The 16,862-nt window shown below is 45.9% G+C and overlaps 1 protein-coding gene across 5 annotated transcripts in view; it reads right to left on the bottom strand.

The window, feature by feature from the left end:
• Nucleotides 1–2,582: 2,582 nt before the first annotated feature.
• Nucleotides 2,583–16,862, bottom strand: part of SPECC1 (sperm antigen with calponin homology and coiled-coil domains 1) — a 143,478-nt gene continuing 129,198 nt past the window's right edge. For all 5 annotated transcript variants that reach the window (XM_054008769.1, XM_054008766.1, XM_054008768.1 and 2 more), the window contains 3 exons: nucleotides 16,286–16,402; nucleotides 12,124–12,183; nucleotides 2,583–8,615 (listed from right to left, as the gene is read on the bottom strand). In XM_054008769.1, the coding sequence (XP_053864744.1) occupies nucleotides 8,526–8,615; nucleotides 12,124–12,183; nucleotides 16,286–16,402 (267 nt within the window). In that variant the 3' untranslated portion in view covers nucleotides 2,583–8,525. The remainder of the gene's footprint in view (nucleotides 8,616–12,123; nucleotides 12,184–16,285; nucleotides 16,403–16,862) is intronic.

The following is a 16,862-nucleotide window of genomic DNA, read 5'->3' as shown; positions in this document are numbered from 1 at the left end:
GCTGTACAAATTCCTAGCAAGAAACAGCGCTTGTCCCAAACAGCTTGCATCTAAAAAGACAAGACAAAGGGTGGGAGGAAAGGACTTTAGGTAGAAAGTGGTTAAATACCTTGTCCAAAGTCACACAAGGAATGAATCCAGGTGTCTGGAGTCCTAGTCTAGGGCTTTCACTACAAGACCATTCCTCCTTGCTGGTGAAGATGAGAATTCTGACTTGCAAAGCACAAAGGAAAGACCCCAACGCAGCCATAGCCCTACCTCCTGAAAAGCCCACAGCTCAGACATCAACAAAACCTTGACCATCATTGCCTCCTGAATGCCAAGGCAGCTGGGATTCTCATCAGAGCTTCTATTAGCACATTGCTGCTGACTCCTTGGCCATGCCCACTTTCAGAACCAGGAGTCAATTTGTAAGCAGCATGGATTCTGTTGCATGCCTTGGACCAGTGATCTCTGGGGAAGCCATGGCAGAAGCTGTCTGCAGCAGAATGCTGCGACCAATGGTCCCTGAATCCATTGGAACAAACCTTCAAAACAAAACCTGGCAGCAGTTTGGAAACATAGAAGATGCAGTTGGCCGTTTGCAGTTCAGAATGTTATAGCTGGGAGATAATCTGTCCAAATCAGATGAGAACATCAAAGCAGTGTTGTTCCCATAATGACATTGCTGCAGGGAAGGTTCAGCCCAGCTTTTCACTAATTCCCTATTTTCAGTGGTTAGAATCTGGAGCTGAAATGTGACACACAGATAGGAATGGCCAAACCTGTCTGGATTGTGAGAGCAGCATCTCCCTCCCCATGAACTTTCAGCTCCACAACTGAACCCAAATCTCTTTGGGAGGTTGGAAAAGATTCAGTTGCTTAACTGTTTCTCTCATGATTTTTCATTTTCTTGGCTGTCTCAACAATTTTGGCTGTCTCCAGAAATGAACCATGCAAAAGGAAGAGCCTTTTCATCAAGGGGTTTGTGTGACCTGATTGGAAGCAGAAAGTACTGGAAATAGGAAGAGAATTTTTTGAGATTTTCAGCCCAGATTTGCTGAACCAAGAGGTGTGAAGAAGCAGCCAAACGTTTTGAGTATATCCCCACAATGAATCAGATCTCAGAACCTGTGGAGGCTCATCCATCTGTGACACAGTATCCTAGGGGCTGGATTCCTCAGAAGTAAGATGGGCTTCTGTAGCTCCTTCTGTCTGTAGGTAGGAAAATACTAGCATGATAAAAAGGAAGGTGCAGTAGGGATTGGAGTCTGCTCCTTTCCTCCTTTGCATGGCTTTTATTTTAAACGTTTACACCCAGTGGCATTCAGATTTTGGTCAGTGGGATTCTGCTTTTTGTCCTCTTGTCCGAGAGCACAACCCTGTCTTGCATTCCAGCTTTGCACACAGTCAGGCGACTGCACCGCATCCAAAGTTGTTGAGAGAAATTGAGAGCACAGAGAAAAAGCCAAGTGATTGGGCTAGACAGGAGCAACTTTCCATGCCAAGATCTTGGCCGTGGCTCTCATCATGCGCATGGGTGGCAGTTTCCTTTCACCATACACCCTTAGATTACATCAATCTGCCACCCACCATGAAAGGGTTTTAAAGTCAAAGCCAATTTTAATTTTTCCTGGGTGTACCACCATTCAGTTGAAGATGCCCAAACTGCAAGATAGGGGCCGATGCTTGGTACTAGTCCTAGAATTGCCATGTGGGTACAGTCTGGGAGTCGCCATGTGGAAAGAAGGCTGGTATTAGAGCTGGACACTGCCATGTCTACAGGATTCTAGAGCCCCCCATTTTGTACTGTTGTACAAACAGCAAAAGGCTTGTGAAAGGCTGACAGACATGTTAGTCTAGTGATTATGCAGATACCATGCTCAGTCTCAGCATAATCTACATTTATTGCTCGCTGTAGCTATATGGCTGCTGGAGAGGATTTCCTGTACCAGGCATCAGCTACAGAACACTGCCTAGTAGTATGAATAGGATGTTATAACATCATGTGTAGATTCAACATATTTGAGCCCCCACCCATCCCCATCAACTCCTCACAGGATGCTGGGAAGAACCCACCTTCCAGATCCAGAGAGAGTCTCATCAATCTATGTCCAAGAAACAACAGTCATCATCACGTTATATACACCACATGGCACTTACCTGTTATTGTACCTGGAGGTGCCCTATCATAGATTATACAGTGCTTTTCTTCTTCTGGACCCCGTGCAAACATTAATCCTCACACAACCTCTCCCCCCTGAGATAGAGATTATCTTCATTTTATAAATGGGGAGACACAGGCAGAGCAGTTAAGAGACTTCTCCTTGGCCACAGAAGGACTCAGTGGTGGGGCTGGCAATTGAATTTAGAAGGTCCTAGGTCCTCGGGCTGAGCTCAGATCACACTTCTCTTGTTCCTCAGAATCAGCTCTGCTATCACTGGAACAGAGCCATTGTGTGTCAATCCTACAGGAGGGCCCTGCCCAGACACAGTGCTGTCAATTGTTCTCAGACATTGCTTCCAGTAGAATGGAACCCCAACACCAGGCAGACTCATAAACAGAGGTGTTCGTGTACTTAGAACACCATGACCAGATGCCATCAGAAAACAAAGATTTATTAGAAATTTTACACAGATTTTGCATTGTATCCTTTAATAGTGTTAATCTTTAAATACATCTGTATTAGCATGTCCAAATCTGACAATGCCTAGTATATACATTCTAGTGTGCTCTTTGTATAAATTAGATCATGGATGTAACAACTGTATCCAATGGACAGAGCTAAAATTACTTGACTATTGGAGATGGTTCTTCTACTTGGCAAAATTCTAGTCTGGATCAAAACCAGTAAAAATGCTGTGCCCAGCACTGCCCAGCGAAATTTGGCACAGATGCAAGGTAAAATGAAGAGACCATCAGCTATGAAAAATTTTAATGGTGGGTAGATTACTGCCTGGACTCTACACTGTGTTAGTGGCTGAGCTTAAATAGCACTAGAGTTGGTGGAAAGCAATTCCAGTTTGGAGAAGTAGAAGCTATTGCCAACTGTGTGAAATGTCTTAATGCTTGTGACCCGAGTCCTGTTAGGCAGCAAGCCCTCTTTTGACAGGAACGCACAGGGTCTCATCCTCCCCAGACTGCATTTCAGACACATGGAATGGCTTTGCAAACAGCTGGCCTCCCTGGACATTTGCTGAAGGAAGCCTTGGTCCCATGACCAGGGAAAGATGAGAAAGGTACAAAATCTGTAATTAGATGAGCCAACTTCTCTCCGGTTCTTACCAACTAGAAAGTGAGAGAAAGGCAGTCACTGAAACCAAGGCTAGATGTAGGGTATCCATAGGGGTCACAAATCAAACAGAGGGAACTCAGGTGTCCTGTGGGTTGCCCCTGCAATGTGGTGGCATTCCTATACTGACAAAACCACCAAGAGCAGGAAGGAGGCTTGAGGCAAAGAAGATATGGCAGCTCCCATCAACTCTTTCAAGAACTGCTAAAACTTGTCAAAAGAAGAGGGAATGGGTGTAGCTAGTGGGGAGGAGCCTGGAAAGTCAAATTGCATTCCCAGAAAATCAGCCTGCAAAGAGAGCAGCATAGGGGACCAATCTGTTATCCTGCTCTGTTCAGCTGCCTTTTGTAAACAGAGAAAAAGAAGCCAGTTCTGCCGTAGTCCCCTTTAAGTTTCTTTGGGAGTTCCGAGCAGAAATCTGGCAAAGGCTGGGATGGTAGTGATAACAAAGAGGACAGACCACATATTGACAGCTGAAGGAAATTCCAGACATCAAGACTTCTGAGGCCTCTACTATCTCACACAGACCCCAAATTCTGCCCTTTCCCTTTCACACATCCTGTACATTCACTCAGCTTCTGCATGTCTTCTGAAACAGCACGTCAGCTTCACTATAAATCCGCTCTTCCCAGAAGGCCCAGACCCTGGGCTGGCTTCCCAACTCCCTCTCCCACCCCACGGCTCAACTCTGCCTTCCCCTCCCATGACATGAAATACTTTGTGCTTTCCATGTGGGATCAGTGACTTTGCACGTCAGATCCTACTTTCCACCCCCTTCGTGTCCTCTCTTTCCTAGCAGCCATTGTGCAACATTTACACAACGCAATCCCTTCAGCCAGGGCTCCTGGAACTGCCGCTCAACTGTCCTCTTCCTCAAGAGCTAAGCCAAAGTCAGCATTTAGGATCGACTTACATGTCTAGTGACCTGCCAAAATTAACTAGGCACATGTATGTGTGCATGAGTGCAAGAGAATGAGCATCATATAGATGGGGAGCACACAGTGTGGTAGAAAGGGTTCATCAGTGCAAGTTTGGGAATGGTGCATTCCTCTGAAGAGGTAAAGTCACAAGGGAGTCATGCAGAGCAAGACTAACACTTGCTGATAAAACCCCACACCACCAGGTATCCTGTATAGGACTGTTCTAAGAATGTGTTAGAGGCTTCTCCAAAATGCTATGGGGCTATTTCGTAAAGCCAGGAGCCTGAGTTAGCAAGGCCTAAATGTTCAGAAGCAACTAGTCATCTTAGGAGCCCCAATTTCTGGGTGCTCACTTCAAGACACCTTACAAGGGGCTTGTTTTCAGAGGGCAGATGCTTAGCACTTCCTGAAAATCAGGCTCGTTCCAAGTGTCTCATCTTGGACACCCCAAAATGGAGGCACCTCAAATCACTAGTCACTTTGAAAATAGAAGCCCAGGACTGCAGCTGTGCAAAGCTCAGGGAGATAGAAAACTTAAAGCTATCACACGTAAAAACTGCTCAAATGACCTAAAAGAGCTTTCTAGACCTAAAAACGTCAGGACTTCAAAGATGGATCTTTTGGGACTTCTCATGCCTGGAAGGGAGCCTTGGGTCCTAGTGAAAAGCTAGGAATCTCCCCTTTCCAGTGGCAAATGGCTTAAATTGCTAGCCCTCAGGGCTTGACGATATTTTAGACCAATAATGCCTTCATCTATAGAAACCCAGGCACTGGCCCAGGCTGGATTCCTACCTTGTCCTGGGCATGGAGCTCTGGTATTTTTGGGGAGAGGGAATTCCAAAGCCACAAAGAGCCTGAGAAAACATTTCCCTAGAAAGTTGATTGGAAAAAACAAAACAAAACCCACAGCAACTGTCTGAAGTTGTTGAAGGATTTGGAACGTTAGAATCAATTTGGAGGCAATGGATTAGAATAAATGTTCGAAGAAGTCTCAGGGCAAGTGCTGCTGTCATCACTCCACAATACACGTGTTTATCACACGTCTGTGCAGTGTATCACAGGCAGCACAGGCACTTCCAGCGAGTGTGGGTTAAAACTACCTTTTTGGGAAGATGGGATTTCTGGCTCTAACGTGCTTTCTGGAGTTTGCCGCCATTGCTCTCACCTCTTCATGAACCTCATTCCAAACCCACTGAAGCCAATGGAAGCCCTTATGTTGAGTTCAGGAGGCTTGGGTTACACCCTCCCTGAGAGAATATGAACTATGCTTTGGGGAGGGCAGAGCGAGGGAATAGAGGAACCTGCCTCATCCGTACAGGAATGGAATACCACAGTAGGGACCCCTTCACAAGTGAATATTTCTTAGTAACCAACATCAGAGTTACACTTCTGCACCCTCTTATGAAGGCATAACTGGAGACCCAAATCGAAGCTTTTAAAATGGCTAAATCAGTACATTCCACATACTCTACGGCCACCAAATCCAACTCTGCAAAACACTTGAGAAGGAATTTAACCTAGAAATGTAAATTAGAAAGAAAACAACTGCAGTCTGGGAATACCCTGCAATGATGTTCAGTCCAGCTGGGGCTCTGGGCAGCACCCACTGCTGGAGAACTACATGAGCACACCCACAGAATGTCAGGAGCTGGAGTTAAGTTTGTGCCACTTCTTGTTCCTGTTACAGGGACTCTCACAAGTCTCTCGGAGACTTGAATTCCTCGCGCCTTTCATGAAAGATAGTTGTAAGCTGGACTTCCGTCACCTCCTCTGTTCAGTTTGCTCATTGTTCAGGGCCATTCCCACCCCTCCCCAAATCCTGCCTGCATCATTAAGGAGAAACAAATTGACTAACAAGAAATACCTTTAAGAGCTTAAAGTCTCTCTTTTTGACACTGTTCCAAAGCTTGCAGCCTCCATCAGGACCTAAATTCAACTCTTGCTGGCTTAGTCTCCTTCTGCTGAGACAGCTGGCAACAAAACAGGGATCCAGTCCCATGACAATAATTGTAAGAACTACAGGAAATGACAGAAATAGACCCCCATCTCGGAACAATCTTAAAACTGGGATGTTTTAGGCCTCCTTGCCAATACAGTCCAGGCATAACATACTAGAGGATAAATCAACCGCTCCTCTCCCCCAGGATTAGTCTAACTGCTTAACTTCTGTCCTTGCTTCAGATCCAGATAAATGCACCTGCTGTGCTGCTGAGCCTGTTACATGCCTCCCAGTAGTTATCTGATTTCAAAAAGTGATAGCAAGTGTGGTGAGTGACCTGCACTTAAGACCTCCTGAACATACCAACCTCTCACCATCAGTACATGCAGGGAGTGAGTTCTGCCAAGGATCAGACTTTTAAACTAGCCTGTTCCACCTCACATACCTGTTTGCTGCCTATAGATTTTGCATGGGACTGAGTTGTGCCGTCTGAGCACGACCCCTTAGGTGAATTCATGGCCAAGTGGTCTGCCTCCCTCTTGGGTGCAGGGTCTACATGACAGCAGCCTGACCCTTCCCTTCTCTTCCCCCAGTTCTTGGGAAGCTGCCTTGGGCACTGCAGTGGCACCCAGAACCACATCCATTTACAGACAAAACTCATGGAAACAAGGGCTTAAATTAGAGACATTTAGGAAAAACCAACAAGATCCAAATTCTAAATATAAATCCAAGGCTGGGGATTAACATCTATCACTAGGGAAGAACTTGAGTTGTTTACAATGAGAAACCCAAGGTTTGAAATGAGCTAGGTAAGGGAGGAGAATGACCCCTAGCTGTGGGTGATCATTATTCATGAAGCATCAGGACTGGGCCACAAGGTTAAACATTGGAAGTAAACAACCATTTTCTTTTATCAGCACAACCTGGGGCAGCAGAGCTGCCCTAGGGTAGATCATACACACACAGAGCACATTCTGAGAGACCATCTGAGAGCAAATGGAAGATTCAAGTTTATGGGGCCAAATACAAAGAGGCATGAACAGTGACAAATTAAACCCTGCTTACACCAAGAGATATCAGCAGGATCGCTGGGATCCCATAGGCTTAGCTCTGGCTTCAGTGACACAACGAAGAGTTGCCAGCTATATTCGCTGTAACTTACGGAATACAGTTGCATGTTGCCATTGGTATTAATCTTGTGTGTTCTTTTACACAGTAACCTCAAGTCTAAACATACAGTAATAACCTATGCATGTCACTTCTCTGCTCAGGGCACAGCTAACAAGGCCTTCTGGGTAGTAAGTAACAAGTATTTACACATTCTTGCAGATTACTTAGGTACAACCTGGAGTAATGAGTTTACACTACACAAACCTGCTGCAAATGTGTAGCTCTGAGATATCACAGGTTACTCAGGTTTAACGAGTCACTGCCTGGTTATTTGTGCCTTGTGTAATAAAACTAACTAGTTGCATTTGCAGCACTACAGAAATGACTGTGCCGGCGCAGTCAGCTGGTATGTATCAGGGTTCTGGCTCCCTACAAGGTTTATCACTGAAGCAATGAGGTGATTTTTCTCACAAATCAAAGCGGGTTACCTTTGTTCGACCAGGAACGGAGTCACAGCACCTACTAGTTCCCTTTTGTACCTATGGCTGACTGGTGATAGCACATGGGATGGCCTCTGAGTCAGAAAAAGACCCTGTTGCAGATCCTGCAGGCTGACCTAAGTCAGGCAAACTAGTGTGTAGGTCTGTCTTAGTGTGCCAGAGTAAGTCACTCTCCGGAAGTGTGAGGCTCTACATGCGCGCGCGCGCGTGTGTGTGTGTATGTATCTGTCTTGGTGTGTATATATAAAACATATGGGAAAAGGAGGAGAGAGAGGGGCTCACTTGGGATGTGTGTCCATCTGAGTTAGGCGTCTATTTGTAACTGTGTTAGAGGAGCACTGTTGTCAACTGGTTCATTAACGATACTCTGCCAGCATCCCTTGAGTGCTAGCATTACTTCAGGCACTGATTTACAAAGTACATGTTGCATTCACTTCGTTCTGTGGCAAGTCTCCAGCTGGCAGAGTCTGGTTTGAAAGGCAATCATTATCAAGCACAAGGGCATCATCTTCAGAAATATCCCACAATGGCAGAAAACCCTTTGTAGTTTCCATGTTGAAATAAACTTACAGCTGTATTTGGTTTGTAAAGGTGGACAATGGATTTTTATTTGGTTGCAGTCTGAGGTTACGGAGATATGATCAGAACTGTGGAAGAGCTTTCCTTGCGACCTAGGAGCCTCGGCTGGCTCATGGAATAGAAAAGAGGCTTTTTTTAGTGATCAAGTGCTTCCGTGGCATTCTTCTGTCTCTTCCCCATGTCTGCCCACCTTCTGCTCTGGGGCTCAGGTCTCAAAGTACTTGTAAATCTGGGCCACGTACTGCATCACGCTCTGCCAGTCTGGCCGGTCTGTGTACATCATCTCACTGAGTTCCTGCACAGGACACAGAGAGGGTTAGCAAGGGGGAAAGAGTTTAAAGGTAACACTGGGTTTGAGGTCCTGAACCGTGCATTTTCCTTTTCAGTGAGGGTCTGTTGTGTGGGCCACACCCCATTGCAGAGATACATGCAGAACACGAAAACCTTGTGGTGGTACTGATCTCCAAGGAACAACATGGGCTGATTGGAAAAGAGAGCTACTGCAGCAAACTAAATGCGTGTCTCAGCTTGTGAGGCATGGAGTCCCCTGCATAAAGAAATTACAAGCTGCCAACACAAAGTACAAGCAGCTGAATACAAAATACAATGTCCAGCCACTAGCATCCAGGGTAAGAGGAAGACTAAAGATCCCCAAGAAGACTCTTGTAATGAAGGATAATTTATACAGTGCTCCCTCACCTCACCAAAGTGCCTGGGATGCTTTAGAGCAGACAAGAAGCCAACGGTACTATAATGAACCTGACAGAATGAGTATTCCTCTTAATGTACAAGCAAGTTAGGCAATGACAGAGTCTCGCTGATCTGGCTCAAGGGATCATGGCCAGTGACTGCTGGAGAGCTAAGCACCCGCTCTACAAGTTACATATACCTCAGAGTATTTTCAGATTTAACAGTCACCACGTATTTTGTCTTCACTAGGTTACTTATCTCCCTAGGTCCAGTTCAGAGTAAAGCCTATTGTAATAAAAGTTTCTTGTGCATTGTTAGGGTAAGAAAACAGAAGGAATCCCTGAACTGGATCTTCACCTCTCAAAGCTAATTTGCCATAATCATACTCGCATGTTTCCGAGTGGACGTCTGTAGCCTGATTTGTAAGCGTCTCTTTCCGTGCGAGATGCCAGGTAGAGTAGCAAGTCCTCACACCCATTTAAAAAAACAGCATTGTGAGGAGCTACCTGAGTGAAATAGTCCTTTTGCCAGGAGAGCTTATTTTGTTCAGGGGACTAGTATAAGCTATACCAGCCAAAGAGCTCTTGCCAGCATATCCGTGTCTCCACTAGGTGGGCTCGGTAGGATAGCCATACTGGCAAACCCCTTTCTAGTGTGAACAAGGCCTTAGTCGGTGTGTGAAATCTTACTCATTCTCAGCTCTGTTGTGCTAGAGCAGTCCCAGTGGCTTCAAGACAGCTGCACCCATATAACTGAAACAAGTACTTGGGCCTCTCTTTAATTAAGCCTCCTCAATTAATGTTCAACCAGTGCTTTGAAAATATAAAGCACTAGATAAAGGCTAAGTAGTATTATTATCTTCTCAGCTTCACTGCCTTGGGATTTAAGGTTTCTGTGAATTTCTGGAGAAAGTGGCTTTCTGATCTCCAACCTTCTTAGCTGCCCAGAGCGGATGCCAAAATCTTCACATCAGATCTTAATGGAATATGATGGGTCTTGTCTTAGCCACAATAGAGAGTGCAGGCTACTGCCAGAAATAACAAGCCATCTATTGGATAAATGTTTATATGTTGGCAAAGTTTTATGGGAGCAAACACAGCCAAGCCTAATTAATAGAGCTGGTTGGAAAAATTCTGACAAAAGAGTTTTTGCTGAAATTTACCAATTTGTCATAATTGAAATGTTTCAATTTTGACCTAGTTCCTCCAGAACCCATGCAGTTTCCTGTGAGCTCACCCACCTAGCTCCTTGGCAGCCCAGATTTCCAGCATCCATGGCCCCAGGGGAGAACACCACCCATGTAGATGGCCCCAATTCTGGGAACCCCGGGACTTCCAGGGTCCATAGCTCCAGGCACCCGGTCAGGCAGACTGCCTTGCATTTGGGGACCACGGGGCTTCCAGTGTTATGGCCCCAGGGCAGCCAGCCAGGTGGACTGCCCTAGAATCACAGGACCCGAGGGCTTTCCCTTTCAAAGAGAATTTCAAAATTTGTGGTTTTCGTTTCTAATCAGAATGAAACCAGATTTCAAAATCTGAAAATCGGCAAACCCTTACTTGCCTAAATAAAGAATACTAAGAAGGGGCTCGTTTCAGGCAGCTCTGTTTGAATTTGGTTCCCTTGGGGGTGGGGTGGTTAGGAAATCTTATCCTTCGATATAAAATGTGCACCTCAGGAGGAGAGCGCTCAGTATCCTGCCAGCTTGTGCGATTCGCACTGACACAGCAGAGCCATTCTGAGGCCCACACAGCTGGGCACACCAGACACTTGAAATGAGACAATTGTGTAATGTGGTTTTCGCCCTTTCAGCTGGGAGAAATTGGTATTCAGGCAACATCTTAGGGGCCTTTCCACTCACGAGGGGGATGGGGAAGGGTGAATAGCACCGTAAAGGGATGCAGTCTGAAAAGGAAAATAAGTCAAAGGCACTGTAACTTGCTGAAATAAACAAGTTACAGCTCATGGCCAGATGTCACAAAGTGCTCTGAGGAACTCGAGGGCATCTTCATTACAATGAAGGACCCAGTCCTGCATATGCACATATGGGGATATTTTATTTCTGCCTGTGGTCCTAGTGAAATCAAGAGCACTGTGTATGCAGCATTAGCTCCCACCTCACTAGCAGACAACCTGGCTGTCTACAGGGACTTCAATAGACCAAAATGACACTGAGGAAATTTCCCTCCCCTGGGTTGGACTTGAGGGAGAGTTGTCACCTTTAAAAAAAAAAAAAAAAAGTATGCAACCTACCTGCTTGCTTCCTCTCTCACAGCAGAGAACTGCTAAGCAAAAGCCCTTTTTGTATGGGCTACAATAGGGAAATTTTGCAAAAAATATCCCACTCTTTTACTGGGTCAGCTCCCCCAGTGCTATCAGCCCTGGGTAGACAAGTCTAAAGCTAAGACTCTCATTCAGTTCCAGAATTAATTCAATTAGAGTCTAAACTGCATAACAGTCAATCAAGGCTATGCATTGGCCTAATGTATTTGTGAGGGTGATATACTAAATGCACTAAGTAGTGCCAAGGCACAAGCTGATTAGACAGCCAGATGCATCTGATGTCCCATAAGGATCTTTTCAATCTGCACTGACGGATTAATTCTCTATGTATGGTTATTATACTTCAAGTTTCTTCTATGTGCAGACACATGTTTCCAGTTCCTTATTTAGCTCACAAACCCCTAAAGGTTTAACCTCTGCATAGTAATCTCCTTGTTCCACGTTTGCTGTCACGCTCTTGGCTCTACCCAAGGCATTTTAAAACAGGGATTTTAGCATTTTCCTTCTGGTTGTTAAACCAGTAATGCAGCCGGTTGAAACATGGATTGACAGACAGACACGGGGCTTTCCCACACATAGCGGGGGTCACGGCAGGAATGGCTGACTGTAATTAACAACTTCATATCAGCAGTTATGCCTGCTGGGAAGTGCTCCTCAAGTTAAGAGCTTTCAGACTAGTGGCCTGGGCATTTAGCTACACTTTTCCTTTAACACTAAGTGAATGTTTTTAATGAGAATAAATGGGCTGCATTGTAATGGAGGATTTAGATCTATGCATTCAGACCCCCTTCCCCTCCTCATCCACACACCCTGCCCAGCACCCAGGTACTCACCAGACTGGGTTTGATGCCCACACTTTCAGCAGCTTGAAAAGCCAAAAGCAGATTTCTTTTCTGTGAAAATAAGGCAGGAGACACCATCATTAAGCTTAGCACCAAAGCAAGCTCTTTATTCCTGAATCTTGCCATGGAGCTGTGGTGTTGAATTGGTCCAAATCAGATGATGTTTTAAAAAATGAACAAGTATCAGACTTAAGATCTTCAAACAGACAAGATGCGTCAAGGCTCAAGATGAGAAGAGCCAGTCATACTAAGCAACAAGTCTCCAAAATGTAAGGAATCTACAATCCAACAAACTCATCTGCAGGAAGGTATGTTTTCTCAAAGTTTGTGCGAGTCGTTAGAGTGGTGTTTCTGTAAAGAGCTGAAATGACCTGAAAAATCAGGGAGAATTTTCTATTTTGAGGGAATTCTGCTTATAACTGATCTTTTCACCCTTTCTTTGTAATTAGGATGTCCTCATGCCCACAGTCTCTCTGTCTCTGAAGAGTTCATCTACTGTTGTTGAAGCAACAATCCACTGTTTTTAACAATGGAACTTGTTCTTGTGAAATTGATTATGGCGCCTCAAGGAGAAGATTGTGATTTCAGATGGATAAATATGCTGTAGCAATAAAGGCTGAAAAGTGAGGGTCAGAACCAGCTAACAGACAAGGAAATGGTGGCTCAGTTTAAGGCATCAGTGACTAAACAGTGCAGTTCCACTGGGACTGTGTGGTGGTGGGCAATTTATAGAAATTTTTTGAATTGTGAATAATAACCTTGTTGTTTGCCTCGGTGAGAAATATCTCAAAGCACCAGGAGTGTTGCTAAACACAGGGTCAGAGAAAGAAAGATCAAGAGAGGGAAAATTCATCTTAATGAAAATAGTTCTTATTTATCTCTGTAAAAAAGGCAGCTGGGAGGCTGTAATCAGCAACCTGAACAACATTATTAGAAATGGGCCTAAAAAACCCAAGGTACAATAAAATTTTGGGGGAAATTCAGATCTAGTTCCCAAATTCTCAGCTGAGCCCTATCCTTGTTATCTATCAAACCAAACCCTGCATCCAAACATCCCAAATGTCAGAAAACCTATAATCCAGAGCTGGACTTTGTGGCTTAGGTCCATCTTTAAATTTCACTGTGATTAATCATTATTACATGGATTTCTAAAGTATCCATCCCTGTAGTGTCTGGGCTTTCAGATTACGATGCTATTTTACTGCAGTATGTACCATGTTTCAGACACTGTTCAAACAGATTACACGTGATTTGCTTGAAGAGACCACAGGAAAGCTTGTGTTCCTGGGGCTGTCCCCGCAGTGTCTGACTAATCCTTTCCTAAGGCAGGGGTCTTGGCCCTTGTTCTCTCACTCTCTCTGTTTTTGCTTGATGGAAAGTTCAAACCCAAGCAGGAAAGTGAAAGACTTTGGGTAGATTCTGATAAGACAGAGTCATTCCCTGTGGTTTCGTTGTCATCTAAAGCCTGGAAAGTGTATGTGTGTGGGAGAAGAAGGAGGAAGAAACTGTGGTCTCTAATCCACTGTCTGACCAAATAAAAACTCTCCTCTTCTGAGATGAGCTAATGTTGGCTGACTCCCCAACTGAGCAAGGTGCTTGTGGTTTTTACCACCTCTCTCTACAACATGCTCAGCTGTAATTTTCCGTCTGAGAAGATGATGACAAACTGTTAGCAGACCCCGCAGCACCTCCCACAGGAGGTGCTGCTGCTGTTGCACTAACTTATTCTTCACCTCCTCCAATGTAAAGTTTGCAGCTAACCACATCGGCCTAAGTGGAAATCTTGAACCCAGGTTTCCCACATGGCAGCATGTGGTACTACCTCAGCCTGTAGCTTTATCTACCAGGGGATTCTCTGATAAAAGCTATTCTCCAGCTGAACTCTACTAGGTGCTTGGTCCCGGTCTTGGTTAATGTATTTTTTTGCTCCTGTTACACCAGTCACCATAAAGAAAACCCTTAGAACCTTCTGCTACTCCTGGCCTGCTCGTTACAGTTAACGGGCATGCTCTCTGTGGCCAATGGAACAATGCAGCTGATATATGTATAATGAGAGCACATCTAGGACCTACCCACACTATGGCCTAGAAGACTTATAGCTTGGTTTCTCTGACAAAGCTAGAATCTTACACATCCATAGCACACAGCCCAGTCCTAGATATATAACAATGCTCTTGGGATTTGCCACAGAACACCCTTTGCAACTTGTATCTGCTTCAGTCCTTTCAAAGGAGTAATGGACCCTCTCCAGTTTCTGTCAGATTTGCCAATAGCCAATTCCCTGTTCATTTGGCTTTGCTCCTACACTTTTGTGCCTCTGGGCATTTCTTCTTTCATAATGAAAGGAGCCTGAGCAGTCCTCCTCCAGGAGTCTCCTCTACTCCTCCCACACAGGTAACAAAGCCCATCTGCGTATCTAGCCATTTCAGTGTTTTTCCACCTCATCACATGCTCTCCCAGCAAAAGGTTCTCTCAAATAAGGGCTGTCCAAAGGGCAGGTAAAGCCTTTGAAAAACAAAGAGCTGATATCACCTGGTTAGCTCTTTTCAAAGCTCTCTGGGCTAAATCCTAACACCGGGCACACTGGGGCTTTGTCTTCACTGGCAGGAAAAAGTTTGTTTTTAACAGGTGTTAGCTAATTTGTTAAAACCCTAGTGTAGACAATGTAATTGGTATTCACGGTAAACCTAGGCTTTCCCTATCTGTTGTGTCAGTAATGTATTTACAGTTGAAAGGTCTGAGACAGAGGGAAAGAGAAAGTGGGATGTGATGCAGGAATGTGTTGAAATTAGTGTTGCCAACTTTCTGATTGCAGAAAACCTAACACCCTTGCCCTAGCCCTTTCCCCAAGGCTCTGCTCTCACTCATTCTATCCCCCCTCCCTCTGTCACACGCACTCCCCCATGCTCGCTCACTCGCTCATTTTCATCGGGCTGGGGCAGGGGTATGGGAGGAGGTGAGGGCTCTGGCTGGGGATGCAGGAGGGGGCTCTAGGCTGGGGCATGGGAGGCGGTTTGGGTTCCAGGTGACACTTACCTCATGTGGCTCCCAGAAGTGGCTGGCATGTCCTTCCAGCTCCTACGTGGAGGCGTGCCCAGGGGCCTCTGCCCACTGCCCCCATCAGCCGGTGCTGCCCCCGCAGCCCCCGTTGGCCACTGTTTCTGGCCAATGGGAGCTGTGGAGCCAGCGCTGGAGGCAGCACCTGTGTATGGGGACAACACACGGAGCCCCCCTGGCCGCCCCTTTGCCTAGGAGCCGGAAGGACATGCCGGACGTTTCCGGGAGCCACGCAGAGCCGGCCTCTGCGGCCAACTGGACTTTTAGTGGCCCCGTCAGCTGTGCTGATCAGAACTGCCAGAGTCAGCTTTTGACCGGGCACGCTGGTCGAAAACCAGATGTCTAGCAATCCTAGTTGAAATGCTTTTTCTTTTTTACATGCTGTTTTCCCAGCAGCTCCACTGAGCGATCTCTACGCTGCACTGAGTCAGTATGGTAATGCCCATACCCTGTGTCATTGGAGGGGAGGAGGCACAGGGGTAGAGCAGATGAACAGATCACTAACTGGAAAGCAATGTCCAAAATTCCCAGCTTGACAATAAACACTCTCTTTCCAACGGATTCTTTCACATTAAGGCTGGAACTCCATAGAAATCCTGGAGGACCAAAATATGCAGCTCAATTATCAAAACACTTTTTCCTCTGAGGCGCCTGGGTTCTTTACCAGTCACTGGAAGGGAGCCGCCGCCCCAGAGACACAACTCTTGGGACAGTAGGAGCAATCGGAGGTGTTTGTGGGAACCTTTCAAGGGGGCGCTTTTCTTCTTCATGTGGACATGCAACACCCACTGGATTTAGCCACCCGGCAGCCAGACCTTAGGCAGGATTTAACCTGTTGGAGCGCCCGCTCCTTGCCACTACGCTTCCCCTCCTCCTGTTTTTTTCTTATTTTTTTTTTTAGGGTTTTAATTAATTTATTTTCTCTCCCTTTTGTTTTTGTTCCCCCCACCTATTCATTGTATCTGTCTGAACGCTATGACTTTTATGCCAGGTCTGCAACACATCACCACAACGGAAGGCCTTCCCCGGGATTCCTCCTGCTGCCAATTGAGAATCAACGCAAAGCATGATCAAGAGCAGAGCTAGCAGGACTTACTTTATCCTGGCCATTGAGCTCCTGGTATGGAATGTGTGCCGGCAGGTAGGTGTGGAGGAGAGCGCAGAAGGCCAGCCCATCGCTCCAGCTGCTGCTGAAGTTGGTAATGTCTATGTTCTGTGGGAGGAAACAACAAAACCATTACTGAGTGCTGCTAACGTCAGGCAATGGCCCGAGTGAACAGCCCTTGTAGCCAGTGAAGCAGGGCAGAGCCAGCATCAACATAGATACAGAAGAACATGAGGGATAACAGGTGGCTAGAAAGACTCTCTCTGAGCTCTGAAGGTACTAAATTCTGTCCAGCTGAGTGCTACATGGAGCTCCAGGTAAGTGGCTAAGGCCTTCTTGTAGCCATACTTATGCGCAGCTGGGGGAGACTACAGGCTTCCTGGGTCAAGATGGAGCGCTGATGTTGGAGCCCTAAAATGAAACAGAAGGCTACGACGGGCTGCAGTGCGGAATTCTCTGGGCTGCACCTGGCCTGCAGGCTGCACCTTGCCTAAACTTCTTGAACTGTCCCTTCGTGGGGCACTGCCAGTCTCCGGTCACTACAGAAACATTGCGTTACTTTTTCATT

This window comes from Malaclemys terrapin, chromosome 18 (genome assembly GCF_027887155.1).
Source record: "Malaclemys terrapin pileata isolate rMalTer1 chromosome 18, rMalTer1.hap1, whole genome shotgun sequence".
Taxonomy (NCBI): Eukaryota; Metazoa; Chordata; order Testudines; family Emydidae; genus Malaclemys; species Malaclemys terrapin.
This window is presented reverse-complemented; position numbering and strand designations above follow the sequence as displayed.